Source organism: Microplitis mediator, chromosome 7 (genome assembly GCF_029852145.1).
Source record: "Microplitis mediator isolate UGA2020A chromosome 7, iyMicMedi2.1, whole genome shotgun sequence".
Lineage (NCBI taxonomy): Eukaryota > Metazoa > Arthropoda > Insecta > Hymenoptera > Braconidae > Microplitis > Microplitis mediator.
The window spans coordinates 6,987,351-7,008,754 of NC_079975.1; the positions used below are offsets into that span (position 1 = coordinate 6,987,351).

Below are 21,404 nucleotides of genomic sequence, written 5' to 3' on the forward strand. Positions count from 1 at the left end.
GATTCATATATCTAAAGCATATACATAACATATAGCATTTATAGTTAGGGCGTGTGTACATATTCACATATATCAAATTATATATTTATATAAAAAAACCAGTCATGATAGAATTCCATTGTTGATGAGTATTTGTTATGTTTAATTTAGTAAAGGTGTAATATTGCAATTAAAATTTTAAAAAATGGATCATATCAGTATGCGTTTTTTGTTAGTTTCAATTTTATTATTAAATTGCGGTAAGTTTTATATTTTTATGTTATACTTTTTATAAGGTTATACATATATTTTATATTACAAGATATTAATTAGCTATCGAGCTTTTCAAATCCTAATTAAATATTAAAATTTAATTATTTTGTCATCCAATAACCAAATAATTATGAGTCTGAACGTAGCAGATGTCAAACAATTTATAAATTTAAAATTAATTAATTAAATTAATGAAATTTAAAAAAATGCGCGCACTGATTAATTAGAAATTATCTAAGTACGCATTTTTGAATTTTTAGTCTGTTTAAATTTTATTTATCAATTCAAAAATTTAAAAATTGCTAATTGTCGACTGTATTCACTCCATGAATAATTAATTAATTATTATAATTTTCATCTAGTATAATTTAATGAAATTACTTAAATTATATATTTATGATTTAATTAGTAGTTGTTTGTGTACTTAATTAAATTTGGCTCAATATTCTATTATATAATATTGCTAATTAAGTTCAATTTATTTATATTTAATTACTTATACGTCATCACGATTAATCAAATATATTTATATTCGTAAGAAAAAAAATGGATATAATTTAGATATAAATAGTAGAGGTACAGTAGAAAATTTAAATTACTGTAATTTATTGTTATTTAATATACACGGGTTCAGTTTATTGTAAAATACAAACATTTTTGCACAATAATTTTAGTAATATACAAAAAAGAAATGAACTTTTTCATTTAGAGTTTGAAAGGCCACACCCCAGAGCGTTACTTATTGCAATAAAAATTTTTGTTTAAATTTATGACATTACGTATGTATGTAAATGTGAATCATTCTGTGTGATGAGAAAATGGTAATAAAATAGTCAAAAAATAAATTCAAAAATTTAGAGAATTCATGATTTCTTACTGCGAAACAAAAATTAGATCATTTCTGTCGCATATTTGTTATGAAAAAATTTAAATAGCGAAATTCATAACTTTTTATATCAAATAAATATATATAATGCTAAATATCTCGGATTCATTTACGGTCCAAAAGAAATGATAAAAGATAAAATAATGATGCTAGGTTACATTATATTTATTATTGCAGAGAAAATAGAGCAAAACCTCTCCCGCTATCGCGTCCGAGGCGTGCAAAAATTAATTTTTTAAAAGCAGTATTTTCTATGACAGTAAAGTTGGCAGACACCTGACAATTTATAAAATTTTTAAATAATAAAGTAAAATTTTTTATCATAAAAATTTTTAAATGGACTTTAAAAAATTCTAAAATCAGTTGATGCATTTTTTTTATTTTATCAATTTAATTGTTTTGTTTTTTTATATGTAATTTAAAAATTTTCTTATGCCTGCTACATCTACACTCATATATTTTCTTGGGTGTACATCAGTAAAAATTATTATTTTATTAATCATAGGGTGAAGGTATCGTTTTTTGGCCACTTTAGGACCAGTTTTGGACACTTTAAAAATTTAAATAAAATAATTTGTAAAATACGTAATGACATAATCAATTATTTAAGTGGGTCTAAAGATACTTTTATATCTTATTTGAAGTATAGTCAACAAATACTGTTCGGATATTAACTTTTTCGATGATTCCTTATTATCTTTCATATCAAGGGTCAAACACACCGTACTAATTAACTAAAATAAAATATAATATCACCATTATCTATCTGTTATTTATTTTTACTTATTATTCATTACTTTTTACGGTGCAATTTTTAATTTTTTAGTCATTAATTATGAATTATATCTATACTCAAAATATATTATTATTCTAAATGAATATAGCCGATTTATTTACGTAATTAAAAAAAAAAATAGGGGTACTTTAAATTAAATCCAAATTTTTTCTTGGTAAAGAAAATTATTTTAAATTAAATTTTTAAACTCTTGAACCAAAAATATATTAAATTTAAAATTTTCAATAAAATAATTTTTTGTAGGAAGAAAATACAATGATTTTAAATGTTACTTCTTCTATCAGTGTATAGGCGTTTTAATTAAACTTTTGCTCAACCAAATTCTTGAGAGAATATAAATCTTCTAACCCATTAGATTTACTAATTAATTGGTACAATATTGTAATTAAAACTTATATTGCTTGTTATAATGGTTTATTGTGACTTCGAATTTTACTTCAAAGAGCTCAATTTAATGAATATACCCTAAAGCGTAAACGTGCTTGATTATGTTCTGTCTATTAACACGTACTAAGAATGTGACAGTAACTGATATATCAATTAATCAAGACCAATATACAAATAACTCGTATACGCTTGTTTGTATTAAGCATAATAAGATTTATTATTGTAATTTTTGGCAGTCTTTATACAAGAATTAGCTAATTTAAATACCGTTATTTAATTTGATAGTAATTAAAAGGCACATCCGATTTTATTCGATGTAAAATTATTTATTGGTAATATTTCGCTGGTTCCATGCACCAGCATCTTCAGACCAAATCTATAATGATTTATTTATTTATATTTTACACTGAAATTTTAAATTGTTGCCTCTGTTTAGAGGAAAAAAGCATTCTTCCCACAAACAGAAGCAAAAATTTAAGCTTTTAGATGTAGATTCAGTGAAAAAGAGTATACACACCACGGAGGAAGGTAAATGTGTCAATCCATGTGTTTGTTTAAATTGTAACACTCTAATAAAATTGTGTACACTGTTAAAAATAATTTGAAAATTACAATACAAAAGGAATTGAATTTTCATAACTAGATATTTGAATTGTATTTTCAATGAAAAAAGTTTAAATTTAATATACGTTATTTAATAATCAAGCTGGTACTCAAAATTAAGAAAAAAAATATGAATTTTAATAAACGTACTTAAAATTTATACTTGATTTTAAAATTTTCAAAGCAAGTATTGAAAATTCTAAAACATATATTGAATTTTAAAAATTCTATTTGAAATTTCATAATACTTATTTTTAAATTAAAAAAAAAAGTATTTGAAAATCCAAAGTGTTAATTTGAAAATTCAAAAACGTGTATTTTAAATTCTATATGAAATTAGTAATGAAATTTCAAGCACAAATGTATGTGTTTATTGCGTTATATACAATCTTTGAAAATTCACACAATTTTTTTTACAGTGTAATAAAGTTATCACATTTGCCATGTAATATTAAAACACACCGTAAAATATGTTTTGTGACTACAAAAAACTACCAGTTTTGATTATGGCCTTAAACATGTAACATATTTAATGTGTGTTAAAGTAATACACTTGTAACACATTTCGTTTCAGAGTGAACACGTGGGTTGGAATGTCTTACTTTTCTCCCTTGGTGTGTAATAGACTATTATTTTAAATATATTTAATTATCAATTGGAATTACAGTTTATCTATCTACCCAAAATGAAAATGCTTGTCGAATACCAGAAGTGGTCAGAGGCGCGTGGTTTTCTTGGGAAAATGGTAGAAATACTCGGACAGAAATAAATGCTGATAGTATGACAGAAAGAGGACAATGTATTTTTATGCATGAAAATCAAAGATTGAATTATACATTTATATTTCAAAAAGATACATGTTATCACTGTGTAAAACTTATTGTCAGGACAATTAATGTCTTAGAGAAATTAGAATGTGAGTACATCTTTTTTTTTTCTTTTCATGACAACTCGAAGATATTACTAATTTCGGTTGATTAATTAATTATTGTTACTAAATAAATATAAAATTTTTATTAAAGTGAACTGCGTTAATTTACCTGCTGGCGTAGAGCCGTCTGTAGAAAATGTATGCCGAGGATTAAGAGGCGACCAGCAACTAATTACATTATTTTCTGAAAACTACAAACCTGTTAATTGTAGATCATCGCTTGAAGGTGTATGGCAGTTTGCTTATCAGGTAATTATTTATATAATACTACACAGTTTGAAATTTTCTGTTAAATTCAACACAAATCGTGGGGCAAACGGTCTACACAAATTTGGTGTTAATTCAACACATGAAGTTTGTGTTGATCTTTAACACAAATTTTATGTTAAATATTTGACCACAAAATCTGTTATTTTGACAGATTTTTCGTGTTAAAATTAACTAATAATTATGAGCACATGACCTAACCAACTCATGTATACTGATCTACCCTTAGTTCAACTTATGTCAATTTAGCAAACAATTAGTTCGGTTTTCTGTGATTTTTCTAGAAAACGGAACTATGAATTATCCTCCCGTAAAACGAGAATAAAAAATCATTGAACCTGATCATAAAAATATGAAAGTTATCTATGATTAAGGTACCGACGGGTAATAAGGCCTTGCTAAGGGAGATTTTGAGTAAAATCGAAACTATTGCATTTAATTATCGAAGTGTATCATTAATCTTTATTTCAATACATTAGCCATAAAATATAATAAAGTAATGGTCATTTATACCACAAAAAAACAAAAAATTAAACTTTTACAAAAACCATACGAATAGGCCTTATTTTACTACGATAGAGTAATAAAGCCTATGGGTTAAACAAACTGTAATAATTAAACTATACTTGATAAAATTGGTATTAGAGATGAATCATCACTTAAATTTAGCAACAATACTTTTTTAAAAACAGAAGACTAGATTGCTTTGCTCAACAGCATTTAAAACTATCAGTATCCTTTTTAAGAGTCAAAAGACTAGATTGTTTTTTATAATTTCTTCTGCGCTACGACAGCATATGACGGATGATGAAATATAGAAGACAGGGAACGTGGTATCGAGACTTTATAAACTTGTCGTAACATCTCTATGCAAGACCCTTCTACTAGAGTAGCCTTTAGCGGAGGCGGTTATTTTAAATATCGTTTCTGTCACTTAGGCCTTATTGCCCGCGAGTACCTTATATTTAATTGTAAATCACTTATAATCCAAGTTCCCTTGCAAACAATGCTGCCAAAATGTTTTGCTTGGTTATAGTAATGAAAAAACGCGCGGGAGTGTTTAGCTAAACAACGAAAATTTTGTGTCAATTTTCGAATAAGACAAGAAATTTGTTACATTACAGATTTTCTAATCATTTAACATAAAAATCAGCTAAAGTAAAATAACAAAAACGGTTTGTGTTGAATTAACAAACTTCTGTGTGAAAACCAACACAAAAAATTTAACCAAATAATATTTTAACACTAATACACAAAGTTTTTAATTGTGTACTTATCGATCTAGTATTTTTAACAAATTATGCATTTCGCGCTAAAGCTTTCGTTAGTCGGCTTATAGTTATAAACAGCCCACACTTTGGTTTGGAAAGTTAAGCCGATAAAATTACGTGATAACTATGTATTACATATATGTGTTTGCTATTGATTTTTCTGGATTATTAACTTAAATAATTCTGGTAATCTACATGGTATTGTAAATTTTCAATTTTACATCCGTGCTGTGGAATATATAACGAGGAAAAATTAAATTTACATATCGCGTACTTATTAACAGGGGTTCGCACTTTTCTCTCTATTACACTTAAGTCCATGAACGGTACTATCTTTGTTGCACTTGCACAGTAAATGGAAACTTTGGCCGAGTTTTTCTCTTAAACAAACGAATTTTATCAATCAATCAAAGCGCACTTCGTTAGATTAGACAGTAATGCATCAAAGTGCGGTCAGTATTTTGTATTGAGAGATTTTGTTTCCGAAAAAAACCCAGTCGAAAATATCTGATAACCCCTGTTAAGTAAATTATATAAATATTACCGAATAACTTAGCAAAGTTATCAAAATAAACTATCGAAAAAATTTGAATACTATCTTTAAAAAAGTAACATCAAGATAAAATTATTTATTTATTTAACACGAATTTCTGCAATCACACACTTACTATTTAAGATTTAATTTTTTTTTTTTTGGGTATTCTACTTCACTTTAAAAATATAGTAACGTACAATAAACTACCACTGACGTGATAGAGATATCAGTCATAACTGACGTTAAGTGATAACTTGATAATTATTATATCTAATAGATAAGACAATAATACTACTTAAGTATAGTGTAATTAAATATGATTAGATTATTAACTTTATGTACATCTGTGTTACTCAAAGTGTGATAAATTTCGTTATCATTTTTTCTTTTTTCGGAGTTTACACAGCAAACTTTCCTTAATTCCATATTTGCTTTTTTCATGTACCTGAAGATCAGAACGTTTTTTGTATAACGAAAATGAAAAGTAAAAAATTTACTGGATTCAGATTTCTGAAATGTTTCGCATAGACGCTAGTATTTCAACCGAAAATTGCAGGCCACCTCCAGCTACCCCTCAAGCAATTGAATGACAAATTCTTTTCATTTTCACTGCGCGAAAAACGTTACGATTTTCTGGTACATCTTTTTTCATTGATAAAATCTAATCAAAGCCATAGTAGTATATTACGTTTATTGAAAGTAATGTTATTCTATATGTAGTTAAACGGCTTAATACGCAAAACATAAAACTATAATTTAATATAAAAATTTTTTTTAACGAAAAATGAGTGATGCTTATAATAACGAGTGTCAAGGCATGAAATTTGAATGTCCCAAAATGTGGGGGACCTCCAAAGTCGTGACGAAAAGCGTACACTAAAAAATTTTCGGAGTGAACGTAGATTAAATCCAGAGTGAATGCGGAGCGGACGACTGTTTATTTATTTAATCTTCTCCGGGTAAATTTCACTCCGAAAGGGAGTTTATTTTAATATTCAAACTCCGAATCGGAGTGAATGCGGATTTAAATGAAATCCATAATTACTCCGCATTCACTCCCGATTTTTTAGGGTGTAATAAGGGAAGTTGTTTATAACGGGAATATTTATCTAAGATTCACTGAAGATAAATAAAAATAAATACAACTTACTTGTTTAATCAGATGCTTTTTAAAAACTAATTATTCTTTTTTTTTTTTTTTATAATGAAATTCGTTAAGAACAAGAAGTACTTCGTTTTTATGTACATAGCTCTAGTGTAATATCGTACACGAAAGCAACCAAGTTTGGTTTTTCTGTACCTTATCTACAAGTCGACCTATAAGTGCAAGTAATATTCACTCACTTGCAAAAGTAGGTGGGAAGGGTAGTCTGCAAAGTTTAATCTAGTGGAAACGAGGACAAATACCCGGTTGATCACCTGTAGAATTATCTTACGAAATGTTATAAAAAACAGACAATTTGAATTTTTATATTAAACTGTAGATACTTTTTTATAGTTATATTTTTTTTGTTTTCAGAGTAGCTTTTTTCTTAAAATTCTTAAAATTTGTGACATTATTAAGCATCATTTCAAGAATATTCTGCTAAATTTTCATTAAAAAATATTTAAAAATAAGCCAGTGGTAGTGGGGAGAGACACCTTAAAAAAAAAGTCTTCATGCGGTAGTCAGGATAACTCATGACTGCTTCATCTGAAATCAAAAAACCAAAAAGATTTCTTTAATATGTAAGTTTATCTTGGATTTGAACAAAATAATGAACAAAATATTTTATCTTTGATTTTTTGGTAAAAGTGCAATCAAAACACTCTAATTTTTACGGAAAATTTCTCCTTTTCTTGTATTAAAAAATAAGTAGTAATTGAAAGAAAAAAAAATATTCTTCGTTCAAATCCAAGATAAACTTATGAAGCAGTCATGAGTTATCCTGACTCCCGCATGGAGACTTTTTTTTTATTAAAAAAAAATTTTTGATCAACAAATAAACTTTTTTTTCATTTGTACAAAAGTAATTACGAGTTTTAATTTTTTACAAAAATAAAACCAGTAAAATTTTTAGGAAAACTAAGTACCAATTTGATAAAAAATTCAATAAAACAGAATTTCGTCCTCATTCTTTTATTTCAAATATTTACTATTCATTAAAAAGTATTGATTGATTTTTGTTTACAATAAATATTAACTACATATTGTTTCGTATATAGCAAATTTTTTTTTTTATGTTAAATGCAAAACTACAATCTGTTCACCGACAATAAATAATCGCGACTGGTAAAATACTCTAGTGCGAACAAAATAATGTATTTACGTTATATATATAATATATAAATATTAATGTAATAATGAGCAACCTGCAGTCACTACGTGACTGCCCAAATATCACTACTCAATTTATAAAATACGCAGAAAAAAAGGATTTCTTGCCGCAACAAAATTTTAATTTGCACCAAGAAATTTTATGCATTATCAATTAAATACAAAAATTGTTTTGGGGCGAGAAAAAGATTTTTTTGGTCAAGAAATAATTCCTTGCACCAAGTAGTTTTTTCTAGTTCTAAATAAATTTTTGTTTTCAATTCACAATGCAAAAAATTTATTGGGGTAAGTAAAAATTTTCTTTAGGCGAGTAAAGATTTTTTGTGTCAATGAATCCTTTTTTTTTCTTTGCACACTTTTTTGGCTTTGAGAAGCTTCTTAAAACCAAAAGGGAGTAAAAAAATCTGTCATTTTGGAATAAGTAACGTGATATAAATAATATAGCTATATATTCAGTGACATTCAGTCATATTTAGTGACAGAATAATTAAAGTATTAATTTATTTATTTAAAGAAAATAAATACGATCTTCTTTTTTCTTGCGTAATTTAAATGTAATTCGAATGATATAGGTAAATCTATTTATCTCAATACTTGGCAATTAAAAAGAGTTTAATGAAAAGGCACAAATTCAAGTCAAGACCTATCTAATGATACCCATTTCTATAAAATTAACTAATTCTATCATATAGATATGGCGGGAATAAAATTTTCCTTATTCTCTTAATAATATAGATAACAAGTTATTTAAATTTCTTATTATTTTTTAGAACCGATTCAGATTTACTGGAGAATGTGATCATCCAGACGCCCAAATAAAATCATGTCAAACAGCTGGATCACAATTTTTAATAACAAATCAAAAATTTAATATTACATATAAAAAATGTAGCAACATGAAAGGAACCTTTGATGGAGGTAATACATTTATTTTTTGTCTAATTACTAACTTAATAAATAATTATAACTTTTAAAAACGACTTTTTAAAGTTGACATAAAAATAAAGTTAAAAAAATTATAATTAAAACTTCATTTAAATTAAAACAAAGTATAGAAAAATTCATAAGTTTTTTTTCCATCACCTCCAGCTATAAAGTAACTTGAAAAGAAAACAAAAAATAACAAGATAAAAGAAAAAACTAGACATATATTTGTATATAAATATATATACACATATATATTTGTTAATTTTTTATGCAAAGAAAATAAATAAATGGAATTGTTTTAATTAATAAAAAAAATATGATGGCGATTATTAAATTGATAATATTTTTTTAGTGGTCGAATACAGTTGTCTGGGTGATTGGTTTGTTGGAAAAAATCATTTTTTCGCAGTTGCTAATACAAAGGAGTCACGTAAAGATGAAAAGTATCGTTGTTTCTTGAAAAATCGTGAAGACGATTTGTATATAGGAGTATCAATTACCGCTGAGTGCAATACACTGAACACTGTCGAAAAAAGTCCTGAAAGATTACATATTACTCCGGTGAAAGCTGAAGTTGTGATGCCAGGCTGTCATTTACCACAGAATATGTCGGGAGATTGGATAAATACTGCCAATAATGACGCCGATGTATTCATTAATGAAACTCATATAATTGAAGAATGGCATCCTGATGAAGGACGTTACAGAAGAACGATTTACGTTTGTCAAGAACAACGTGATTCAAGAATAATGATGGCTCGTCTCACTGTTGACGGATGGTATTATTACTTATATTAATTATTTATATCTACAGTAATAATTTTAATCCTGTCTCTTCCAAAATTAGAATTATTTACATGAATATTACAGTCTACCCGTCATAAGCCTGGTCTAGGGGACGTGGGAAATTTTTCTTTGAATTTCATTCTTCCCACTACCGTGCGTTTAGTTTTGTTCTCGACTATTCGTTATAAGCCTGTTTTATTTTATATAATTTAAAACATCAAATTAACATTTTGTTACATACGCGACTGTCCCGATTTTCCTGGTGCTTTTGGCGCTAAAATAAATACTTATCTTTTTACACTAATAATAATTTAAATGCAAAAATTATAATGATAGCGGTATTGATTACATTAATAATAAAAATAATAATTTTATTGATCAATTTAATGCTCAATAAACTTTTTAAATTGTAACAGAAGCTTTGAATGTAATTCGTTATTACAATTATCAATAATTAATTATATTTTACTTAATCTATATTATTAAGAGAATAAGGAAAATTTTGTTCCTGCCATATCTATATGATAGAATTAGTTAATGTTATTGAAATTGGTATCATTAGATAGGTCTTGACTTGAATTTGTGCTTTTTCATACTTTAAACTCTTTGTAATTGCCAAGTATTGAGATAAATAGATTTATCTATATTATTCGAATTACATTTAAATTACGCGAGGAAAAAGACGATCGTATTTATTTTCTTTAAATAAATTAATACTTTAATTATTCTGTCACTAAATATGACTGAATGTCACTGAATTTATAGCTATATTATTTATATCACGTTACTTATTCCAAAATGACAGATTTTTATACTCCCTTTTGGTTTTAGGAAGCTTCTCAAAGCCAAAAAAGTGTGCATAGAAAAAAAAAGGATTCATTGACATAGAAAATCTTTACTCGCCTAAAGAAAATTTTTACTTACCCCAATAAATTTTTTGCATTGTGAATTGAAAACAAAAATTTATTTAGAACTAGAAAAAATTACTTGATGCAAGGAATTATTTCTTGACCAAAAAAATCTTTTCTCGCCCCAAGACAATTTTTGTATTTAATTGATAATGCATAAAATTTCTTGGTGCAAATTAAAATTTTGTCGCGGCAAGAAATCCTTTTTTTCTGCGTATTTTATAAACTTAGTAATGATATTTGGGCAGTCACGTAGTGATTAAATTATTATCCGCGAAACATAGATAGTAAATTTTCATTATTAATTTGTCTAGTATTTCCTATTGTTAGTTTATAATTTAGACAATTTTAACAGAGGCTTATAATGGGTTCTCTAGTACGAACTCTTGAGTGATTAAGTGGGGGAAGCTGTTAGGACTCACCAACTCCCGATTGAGGAGAAAAGGCTTATGACGGGTAGTCGACTGTATTTAAAATATAGTAAAACTCGAAATTTTTTTTTTACAGTCAAAAAGATTACGTATGCTTTGATTTCATACCACGACATCAAAATATTATAAGATTCAGAAAAGGATTAGCAGTTATTAAAAGTAACTTTCATACTGTTTGTTCATGGGTACAATTTCCAAACAGAGTAAAGTGGAAGTATGATTTACTCTTAGGTATGTATCAATAAAAAAATTTAAAGAATTTATTTATAGAAAAATTAAATTTATTTCAGCTAAAAATCCTACTGCTGTAAGATGTCCAGTAGCTGGAAAGTTTCAGTTCAATCAGTTCGGAGACATTCCATTTGAAACGCGAATTCTGGGCGGTGTCACGCTTGCACCTCGACCTAATACTTATTGTAAACAAAATATATCTGATTTTTCAGTGTGCGATACAGATCAAAAGGAAATCGCAATAGATGAAAATTATTGTCTATCTGTAGATCATTTAGGACGTCCGGTTGATATTTACAGTAAGTTATTTTGACAAAATAAAAAAATAGTATATTACACAGCTAGGGCAGTAAAGTAAGAAATGTCTCAGATCACATGTAATTAATCGGCTTCGCCTCGGCTAATAAACATGTGATCTGAGGCTTTCTTATTTACTTCCCGAGGTGTGTATACTATTTTTTTCTTTGACGGAGGCAGAAAGCGACAACTTCGTTTTGCACAGTGGGACGAAAGTTGACGCTTTCTGCCCGGAGGCTAGAAAAATAATCATTTTTAAATTTAATTATCAATTATAAACAATTTAATCAATAGGTGATCCCGATTATAAAATGAAATGTATTGGTTACTATAAAGAAAATTTAAAATCATATCTTATTACATTTGATGAATTGGATCCCTACAGCAAATATCGCTGCTGGGTTTATCAAAGAGCTGAACTTAATAGAATTTTGATGTCCCAAGCGGTCGGTCCGTATTGCTCAGTAAATCAAACTGTTAAAAGTTATAATTGGACTGAAGGAGCTGCTGTTGCGATAGACATGACGGTAATTATTAAATGTTAATTAATCATGATACTGAAGTTAGCCGACGTCTAATCATTTTTGGATTTTTCTCAAAACTATAATTTATAAAAAAAAAATATTTAAAAAAATTGCACTTAAGGCCCCTATACCCGCTCACTTTTCATTGGAGTGAGATTTAATCACTCAATATAAATTAATAAATAAAATGAAAAACCACATTTTTTTTTATAGTTATTTTTTGAAGTTTCGAGAATTAGAATAAAATTTAAGTTTAAAGAATAATCTTCATAATTAATTATTATTAATTTTTTAAATAAGGTCCTTGAGTGTACCCATAGTCGCTCACTAAAAGTTGTGATGTACCATTACTCGATCAACACATGGCCCTGTAGTCGCTCAAAGGCAATATCAATTAAATTACGATAAGTTTATTGATTTGCACAAATAATTTATAAATTATACTACTTTATTCTTTCATAATATAAAAGTTCATGAATTTTAAAAATGTATTGAATAAGATATAGTTATAACAATTCTTAAAAAATTTGACGTAGCCTAAATTTAATCTAACGAATGAACGTCTAAGAAAAAAATGCCCGGCTGAGCGCGATTTTGAAAACAGTCACTTAATTTAAATTTATAATCTATTATAAAATAATTTGATACATTATATTTTAATATATTTAGATTCACAAATGATTATTTATCAATAATAATGAAATTTTTCTTTATAAAAATTATAAAAAAAGCATTAAACAGTTAAAGTGAGCAACTAATGGTACTGAGCGGGTATAGGGGCTTTTACCTTATAGTTTTTTAAATTTTCTACACGTGCATATTTTTAGTTTTTTTTTTTTTGCAAGTAATTGATTGGTAGAAAAAAATCGGAAATTTTTTATTGTCTATTAGCTTCAGGATAATAATAAATTATACTATATATTTATGTAATAATTTTTGATGTCTGTATTTAATGCAGGAATATGAACGTGAACGTGATCAATGTCCGATGTTGTTTGATGATGGTACAAATCCTTGGTTGTTCAGTGAAAGTCATATAAGAATTTTCCGATTTGGAAGTTCCGCTGGTTCTAATAGTCCACCTATGCTGTCTTTTTTCACTTTACTACTCATAAGTTATATTTTTAAACAATAATTTAGTAGATATTAACTATCACTAAGTACTTAGTTAAAATTTACCAATAGTAAAAATTGTAATAGATATTAATTTATCTAATGATTTTTTTTAAATTCAAAAAGTGATTCGAGCAGCTGAACAACGGACATATTACTTTCATATAAATTTAAATTTTATGCACAGAAAAAAAAGTTGTCTTCAGTGGAGAAAATATTTTAGGAGACAAATGTTTTTGCGAATCAAGTTAAGGTTTTCTTGAGCTAACTCTGATTAAGAAAAATTACTTGAAAAGATTCAAAACAATTCGAATTGACTAATATACACATCGGCTGCCCAATTTCAAAACACAGTAACTGAAAAAAATAAAGTTTTTGAAACATGTATTGAATCATGTTCACAAGACTCCACTGGAACTAAAAATACTAAAATATTTATTTTTAAAAATTTGTCCCTTACTGTTTTTTGAAATTGGGCAGCTGAGATATACTCTTAGCATGGAGTAGATCATTTTGCTTAATGTTTTTTTTTCTCTTTTCTTTATCCAAGAAAATTGAGGTTTTCAAAAAAATTTTTTTGAATCAAGAATATTTACTTGAACTCGAGAATTTTTTTTTCTGTGTCCGAATTATTTTATTAACGAGTTATGAAAAACTTAACTGTGCCTTAGATTAAAATTTAAAAACCGTCCATTATTAAATATATACTTCATATAGATATATATCAAGATTGAAGACACTAAAATTATAATTAAAACCGTCCATTAATTAACATCTATTTTATATAAAAATTTATATTAAGATTTGAGAAACTAAAATTATAATTAGTTTTATTTTTTTACAAATGATTTTAAAATTAATACAATTATTAATGCAAAATTAAATTAAATTTATTTTAATATTTGTTTTTATACGTATTATATCTTAAAAAATAAATGATTAATTACAATGATAACAATAGAAATAATCTATTTAGTCCAACTGACTTTAGGTATATCGAAATGTTCTGTCAAACTATCTAAGTGTCTGTTGAATTCTTCCACTCGCTGTTTATGGGTCTTCGAAGCCTTCTGTTTTATTCTTTCAGTTTGCTGTAATGAAAAAATTAATTATTAGTACAATGAAAAAATGAGTATTTTTTTAATTTAAATTTAAAAACTTACCATTTTTTCTTGCATTTTCAAAAATGCCAATTCTGCTTTAGTCCTTTTTATTTCAACGGGTTTGGTTTGCCCTTCGTCTGTTATTTTAGCGACTTCGACTAATTTTTTGTTTTCTTGTTTTCGGGATTTTCTGTAATCAAAAATCAAACATGGATATTGAGGTAGTCCAAAAATACAAATCTTATTTTATCTCAAAAGTTTCTTTTAGAAAAAAAAAAAAATTTTCCTAAAAGCGCAGCTTGATATCTCGTCTACGAAACACTCAACGGTTTTCCGTTTTCCCATGTAAATTTTTCTTTTTTCGTTTTTTCCGCATAATTAATTTTTATTTTAATTTTGATAAAAAGTTATCAACCTTTAAAACCTTGCAATTAATTGAAATTTATGTACCCGAAGATCGTAACGTTTTTCGCGGGACGGAAATGAAGAAATTTATGTAATTTGATTGTAAAGGTGACTTAAGGAGTAGTTGAGGATGGCCTGCAATTTTCAGCTGACGTGCGAAACATTTCAGAATTCTTGATCCAGTAGATTTTTAATTTTTAATTTTCTTTATTTTCTTTTTATTTTTGAAAAATGTTCATTTGTTTAAGAGAAACACGTGACCAAGTTTCCATTTACTGCGCAAGTGCATAAAGATAGTACCGTTTGTCGACTTGAGTGTTAAAATTAGTCAAAAATTTAGTGGAATTTAAATTTTTATGACTCGAAATTTTCGAAGTATTTTGTTTGATTACAAAGATATAATTATTGAAAATAATAAAAAAAAAAAAAGAGAAGACAACAGCACATGGTGTTCCCAAGCGGTCACCCATCCAAGTACTGACCATGCTCAATGCTGCTTAACTTCAGTGATCGGACGAGAACTGGTGCCTGATCAGCATGATATGGCCGTTGTCGAAACTAGTCATTTTCAATAACGTATTTAGCCAAGAGTTGGATAAAAAAAAATGAACCATAACTTCTTTTTTACTACTTTTATGAATAGCAAAACAAATTGAAAATTTTAAGGAGGGTCTATAGTAATATTTGTCTGTTTTTTTCTCAAACGAAAGCTCTAAACGCAAAATTAAGAACGAAGCTCGATGCATTACTTTATACAATAACAATATTTTCGTCATCTCTTCCCAATCCGCAATTTTTTTTTATCATTTTTCTTTTCACTCACTCACTCACTCATGGGATTATCTGCCGAAAATAAAATTATCACATCCAACTGTCACTCGTAGACGTCGTCTAGTCGTCTCTGGGATTTCTACTGCCTTATAATCTAGCGATCTACGTTTTCATTTTTAAAAAATGTTTATTCTTAAACCCTATTATTTTTATTCTTAAATGGTTAGTCATTGTTCTCTTTCTTATCATTAGTATTCTACAGAGTTTATATCTATATTTTTTAATCATTTCTAATTATAATGTTTATTAAACTTGATACACGTGTACTTTATTATAAATACTTATGTATACTTTTGCCATTCGGCTTATTTTGCCTTGGCATTCAAATTAAATAAATAGATAAATAAATAAAATTTTTAGAAGAGAAAAGCGTGACAAAGTTTCCATTCACTGCGCAAGTGCAACAAGGATACTACCGTTAGTCAACGAATGTGCCCTGATTAAGAAAAATGATTTACTCCATGCTAAGTGTATGTTTATATATTAGTCGATTCAAATTGTTTTAAATCATTTCAAATACTTTTTCTTAATCTGGGTGATAGAGAAAAAAGAGCAGATCCTTTTTAAATCGAATACCTTCTTCGTTACTTGCTTGTGGATCTGAATGAACCAAAATAGAACTTAGACGATGTTCACTGCGTTGATTCAATAAAAACTCTTTCTGCGTTTCCGTGAGCTGGTCAAAGTTTTTTTTAAGAGCTATATCGAAAATTTTGTCTAGTTTTTGAGAATATAGTATTTCCCTTAATTTTTGGGTTTGTGTGTTACGAGATTTACTTTTTTTTATTGAAGCCAATTCATCATAAAGTTTTTTTATTTTCAAAACAGCATTTTGTCTTTTAACCGTTGGTATACCAGTAAGACTCCAAATTTCATACACATCATTCAATACATCGCGAGTACTTTCCCGAGCAGATTTTTTTAGAGAATGTAAATGATAGAAAAAAACACTCAATACTTGGCGTTGGGATGGTAATTTTCGTGTACTAAATGCACTACTTTGGAGGCCAACTAGATATATATGTCGATTTTTAGACACTTTGCTCATCTTAAAGATCTTTTTAAAACAACAATACGCATAAAAATGGAGAAGAGAATTCTACTGTTTTCGTGTCATATTAATTCGCTGTTAAAATTTCTTATAATTTCAGGATATTGCCACCAGATGGCGTAATAAGTCTTGACAAGTGACGTTATCGAGTGAAAGTATGAAAAGAATTTTTTTGAAATGGAAGTAAAATTAGATTTTACCTTTTATTTTTTAATTAAGGAAAATCCGACTAGAGTGTTATCTAATATTTACATATATACATATATGTATTTATTTTAACCCTCATGTCATTACTGGTAGTTCAACACAGTATAATTACATAATTAGATCGATTGTAATACAATTTGTGATCTAAAATCATACTTTGTTAGATTTTATTTGATTGCGAGCGTTCAAGGTCTGATAACTTTTTGTCTGTTAAGATTATGAGAAAAATATATTAGAGCTTTTTTGTAGAGAATTAAATTTCCTATGACAATGTGAGCATCAAAATTAAAATAAAAATTTTTTTCAGAGTTTGCGGATAAAACTTTTCGAATTTTTTTTATGATACTGAAATTAGCCGACGTCTAATAATTTTTGGATTTTTGAAAAACGATAAATTATGAAAAAAAAATATTTTAAAAAATTGCACTTGTAGTCTTTTAAATTTTCTACATGTGCATATTTTTAGTTTTTTTTTTTGTTCAAATTTAATTGTTCAAAATAAAATCCAAAAATTTTTAATTGTCTGCTAACTTCAGGATCGTATTTTTTTTTTTTTTATATCTAGAAGAAACTTGAAATGATAAAAAAAAAATTTTTTTTTTTTAACATTCTCATAAATATATATATTTATACAATGGAATGTGATAATTTAATAAATTTTTGATAAATTATATTTATTAATAAACTCGAATGTCTCATTATCGTTATCGTGCATCTGACATTTAACAATTCGTGATTTTATTTTATTTATATTCATTTCAACATTTTTAAATCAAATAAAAAAAACAAACAAACGTTAAAATAATAATATGTGAGCGTAAGAAACTGAAATAAATGTAATTACTTTTTAAATTTTAAATTAAATAAAAATGTCCATACATGAATATTTATTTCAGCTTATTCTAACTTTCATTGCCGAAATGTGGTATTTTCTTTTTTTAATTAAAATATTTCATTATCATTCGATTAATATCAGATTGTAAATTATTTATGTAAAAAATCTTACATAATCATATAAGTCTTGTTATTTTTGGTAGTTACAGTTTTGTTATTATTTATGTGTGTAAATGTAACAGATGTGAATTTATAAATTTTAAATAGATAAATAAATCAATTATAATAATTAAATATAAAAAAAAAATAAACGAGTACTGATTTTGTAATTATTTGAATTCGCACCTTCAATTTTTATTCTACTTACATTTTATTTATTTATTCAAAAATTCAAAAAATTGCTAATTGTCAGCTACATTTACACTCATTATAATTTTTTATATTTCAGATAAATTTATCAATGACAAAATTAAGGACAAATGATTAGATTTATAATTCTAAATATGTAGAGGAATAATCATCCTGAAGTTAGCAGACATTTAAAAATGTTTGAATTTTCGTATTTCAACAAATCAATTGCAAAAAATCAAATAAAAATATACACATGTAGAAAATTTAAAAAACTACAGGTGCAATTTTTCAAATATTTTTTTTTTTATGTTTTATCGTCTAAAAAAAATCCAAAAATTATTAGACGTCTGCTAACTTCAGTATCATAGAGGAATACAAACATGAACAAATATACGTAAAAAATTCTTTATTGTTAAAAACAAAACAATTTTGATTTTTTTTTACTTACTTTTTACTGATGGCTTCGGTATTTTTCAATTTTAATGCACCTTTAGCAACATGTGCGTAAGGATCATCTGCTGGTGATGACATATTTGATCAATAATAAAAATTCACAACAAACTACAATGCAATTACAAATTTTTTAGGTTAATTTTGAGTGAATAAACGTTGGACACACACGATTCACAAAGTAATTTAAATTTTCGGTTAACTTCTAGAAAGTTTCTTTTCATATACTTTTAATATTAATAAATATTTTACTGATAGATAATTAATTAAAATTATTTTTTTGTTGAAAAAAAACCAATACGTAACAGAACGTGATACCTCGATGTTTGTTTTGTGTTGGTTCATAAGTCGAAATAAGGAATGTAATTCGAGATCGATTATTCCTTGAATCGATTATTTAGTTTCTGGAATTCTGGAATCTGGAATTCGATTATTTCAGTCAATTCGATTTATTAAAGCAATTCGAGAGATCGATTACTTGAACCTAAATTCAAGTTACAACAGCGCACGCGCTCTGGTTCAAATATTAACGAACGATGGGTGCGTTTTATACCAAGTGTTCAACTGCTTGCTTTGAGCTACTCAGTGAAAGCCGGATAAATTTTTTAAATAAACGAGATTTTGAAGACTATTTATTTATTTTTTATTATCATACTTTATATATTAATATATTGTCTAATTTAAATAGTTGCTGCTAGAATAAAAAGCTGATTGACAATTTATTCATCAATATCACAAATTGTCAGGTAAAACAAAGGATATTTTTTTATGATACTGAAGTTAACTGACGTTTAGTAATTTTTTGAATTTTTTCAAAACGATAAATTATTTAAAAAATTGATCCTGAAGTTGTCAGATACTCAACAATTTTCCGATTTTTTTTTCTCATAAAAATATGCACGTATAGAAAAATAGAAAAACTGTGGGTGTAATTTTAAAACATATTTTTCAAAATTTCCCCAATAGTTTTATTTAATTTTCTACATGAGATGAAAATGAATGACCAGGATGGCTGAGAAAAATTTTCTGGCAAAAAAATCATGAGTTTGAATGTAGCAGACATCAGAAAAATTTGAAACTATACATAAATAGAGTAAATAATTTTAAAAAAATATTTATAAACAATGCACTTATTAATTTCAAAATTTTTTAATTACGCATTTTTTTAAAATTTAATTGTATTTATTATTTATTCTATTTATTAATTATTTTAAATTTTTCTGATGTCTGGTACATTCACACTCATAAAAAATCGCCGTTAAGAAAAAAAAAATTTCAAACTTTTAATTTTGGAACTTACACGCAGTGCCGTAGTTTCATCAGTTGACGTCAATGTGCGCCTGCGTGTGTTCAAACAGACTGGAACCCGCCAATGTTCCGTAACTGTCATGGCTGCCGCGTCGCAAACATCTCTCGGGTAAGCTCCGTTAGTTTATACATTTTATTTTATTTATTCATGATATCTAGTAATGATTAATAGTTTGATAGTTTTCTAAAGTAACAATGATCAATTTGAAATAATAGTTTTTATTGAATATCGCTGGTTTTTGAAAATTCAGCATAAATGATTACATTTTAATTTTTTTTTTCAAGAAAAAAAATTTAACTTATTAAAAAGAGACATCAATAAATGTTAATCTGGAGGTTTTTGAAATATTACTCTTATTGAATGAGTGCGAATGTAGCCAACAGTTGGCAATTTTTTAAATTTAGGAATAAATAAATAAAATGATGAGTTAAATACAGCAGACATGATACATTTTATGAATTTTAAATAATTAAAATAATTAAATTTAAAAAAATCCGCGTAAGAATTTTGAATTGATCTAAATACGCATTTTTTAATTTTTACTCTGCTTACATGTCATTTCTTTATTCTAAAATTTAAAAAATTCTCACTTGTCAGTTTCATTCACACTCATGTAAAATGTAATGATCCTGAAGTTAGCAGACAATTAACAATTTTCGAATTTTTTTTGAACTAATTAATTACAAAAGAAAAAATGCATTTGTAGAAAATTAAAACAACTATAGGTGCAATGACTTGGAATATTTTTTTCATAATTTATCGTTTTGAAAAAAATTCAAAAATTATCAGACGTTGGATAAATTCAGTGTCATTAAATGTAGTAGAATAAAAATTTAAAAAATAGATAATATTATTTAGATAACTGAAAAATCAGTACGCGCATTTACTTCAATTTTATTGTTTTAATTAATTATTTCATTTACTTAAAATTTAGAAAATGTCTCACATCTGCTTCGGTCAGACACATTCAATTGATCAGAAAATTTTAATCATTTTATAGGTTTTGAATTTATAAAATGATTTTGATGACGGTGTTACAAATGTTGGAAGCAAAAATTGTGGCGAAGAAAAAATTTCATACTTTTAAATTTTACGTTGTCTCAATTTATAAAAGTCGCCGTCATTGTGTGACTGCAAGCAGACGACAGCGAAGAAAGTGACGACAAATGTTTCAATCAACATGACCTGGTAAGCTTTCGTATTTAATTATTTCTAAATATTTTATTCTGGGGTACAAAATATTATTTATTATCTACTTGTAATTTTGTATGAAATGTTTCAGTTGGTTTCAAAATTTGGATGAGAACTCAGCAATTTCAAAATGACAAAGAAGGCAGTGACGTTATTACTGTGATCCTGATTGTCATGCATCTCTTTTTGCTGGTTTTGGCTGCTGACAGC

General features: G+C 26.7%; 2 protein-coding genes and 1 non-coding gene across 4 annotated transcripts; 1 reads left to right on the plus strand and 2 right to left on the minus strand.

The window, feature by feature from the left end:
* The first annotated feature begins 38 nt into the window (after positions 1-38).
* LOC130671452 (uncharacterized) lies at positions 39-14,016 on the plus strand. The gene is made up of 9 exons (XM_057475348.1): positions 39-239; positions 3,592-3,840; positions 3,947-4,104; positions 9,016-9,163; positions 9,525-9,951; positions 11,374-11,528; positions 11,588-11,827; positions 12,120-12,352; positions 13,308-14,016. Exons 1-9 carry the CDS (start codon positions 185-187, stop codon positions 13,482-13,484), a joined length of 1,842 nt encoding a protein of 613 aa, XP_057331331.1. The 5' UTR covers positions 39-184; the 3' UTR covers positions 13,485-14,016.
* A 254-nt stretch (positions 14,017-14,270) lies between these two features.
* On the minus strand, positions 14,271-19,047 carry LOC130671453 (protein FAM32A-like). 2 transcript variants are annotated; one of them, XM_057475351.1, is made up of 3 exons: positions 18,693-19,047; positions 14,626-14,755; positions 14,271-14,553 (listed from the first exon to the last, which is right to left on the minus strand). In XM_057475351.1, exons 1-3 carry the CDS (start codon positions 18,773-18,775, stop codon positions 14,431-14,433), a joined length of 336 nt encoding a protein of 111 aa, XP_057331334.1. In that variant the 5' UTR covers positions 18,776-19,047; the 3' UTR covers positions 14,271-14,430. The 2 variants fall into 2 exon arrangements, with proteins under 2 accessions (XP_057331334.1, XP_057331332.1); XM_057475349.1 differs by lacking the exons at positions 14,271-14,553; positions 18,693-19,047 and adding an exon at positions 16,378-16,929.
* On the minus strand, positions 15,404-15,524 carry LOC130672547 (5S ribosomal RNA). Its single transcript, XR_008990728.1, has one exon. It is a non-coding gene; the product is annotated as a 5S ribosomal RNA (ribosomal RNA).
* Positions 19,048-21,404: the final 2,357 nt, after the last annotated feature.

Coding starts and splice junctions, on each gene's coding strand:
- LOC130671453 (XM_057475349.1), bottom strand. CDS start 16,849: ATGAGCAAAGTGTCTAAAAATCGACATATATATCTAGTTGGCCTCCAA. Junction 14,756..16,377: donor ACAAGCAAGTAACGAAGAAG/GTATTCGATTTA, acceptor TTTTGATTACAG/AAAATCCCGAAAACAAGAAA.
- LOC130671452 (XM_057475348.1), top strand. CDS start 185: ATGGATCATATCAGTATGCGTTTTTTGTTAGTTTCAATTTTATTATTA. Junction 240..3,591: donor AATTTTATTATTAAATTGCG/GTAAGTTTTATA, acceptor TTGGAATTACAG/TTTATCTATCTACCCAAAAT. Junction 11,828..12,119: donor ACGTCCGGTTGATATTTACA/GTAAGTTATTTT, acceptor TTTAATCAATAG/GTGATCCCGATTATAAAATG.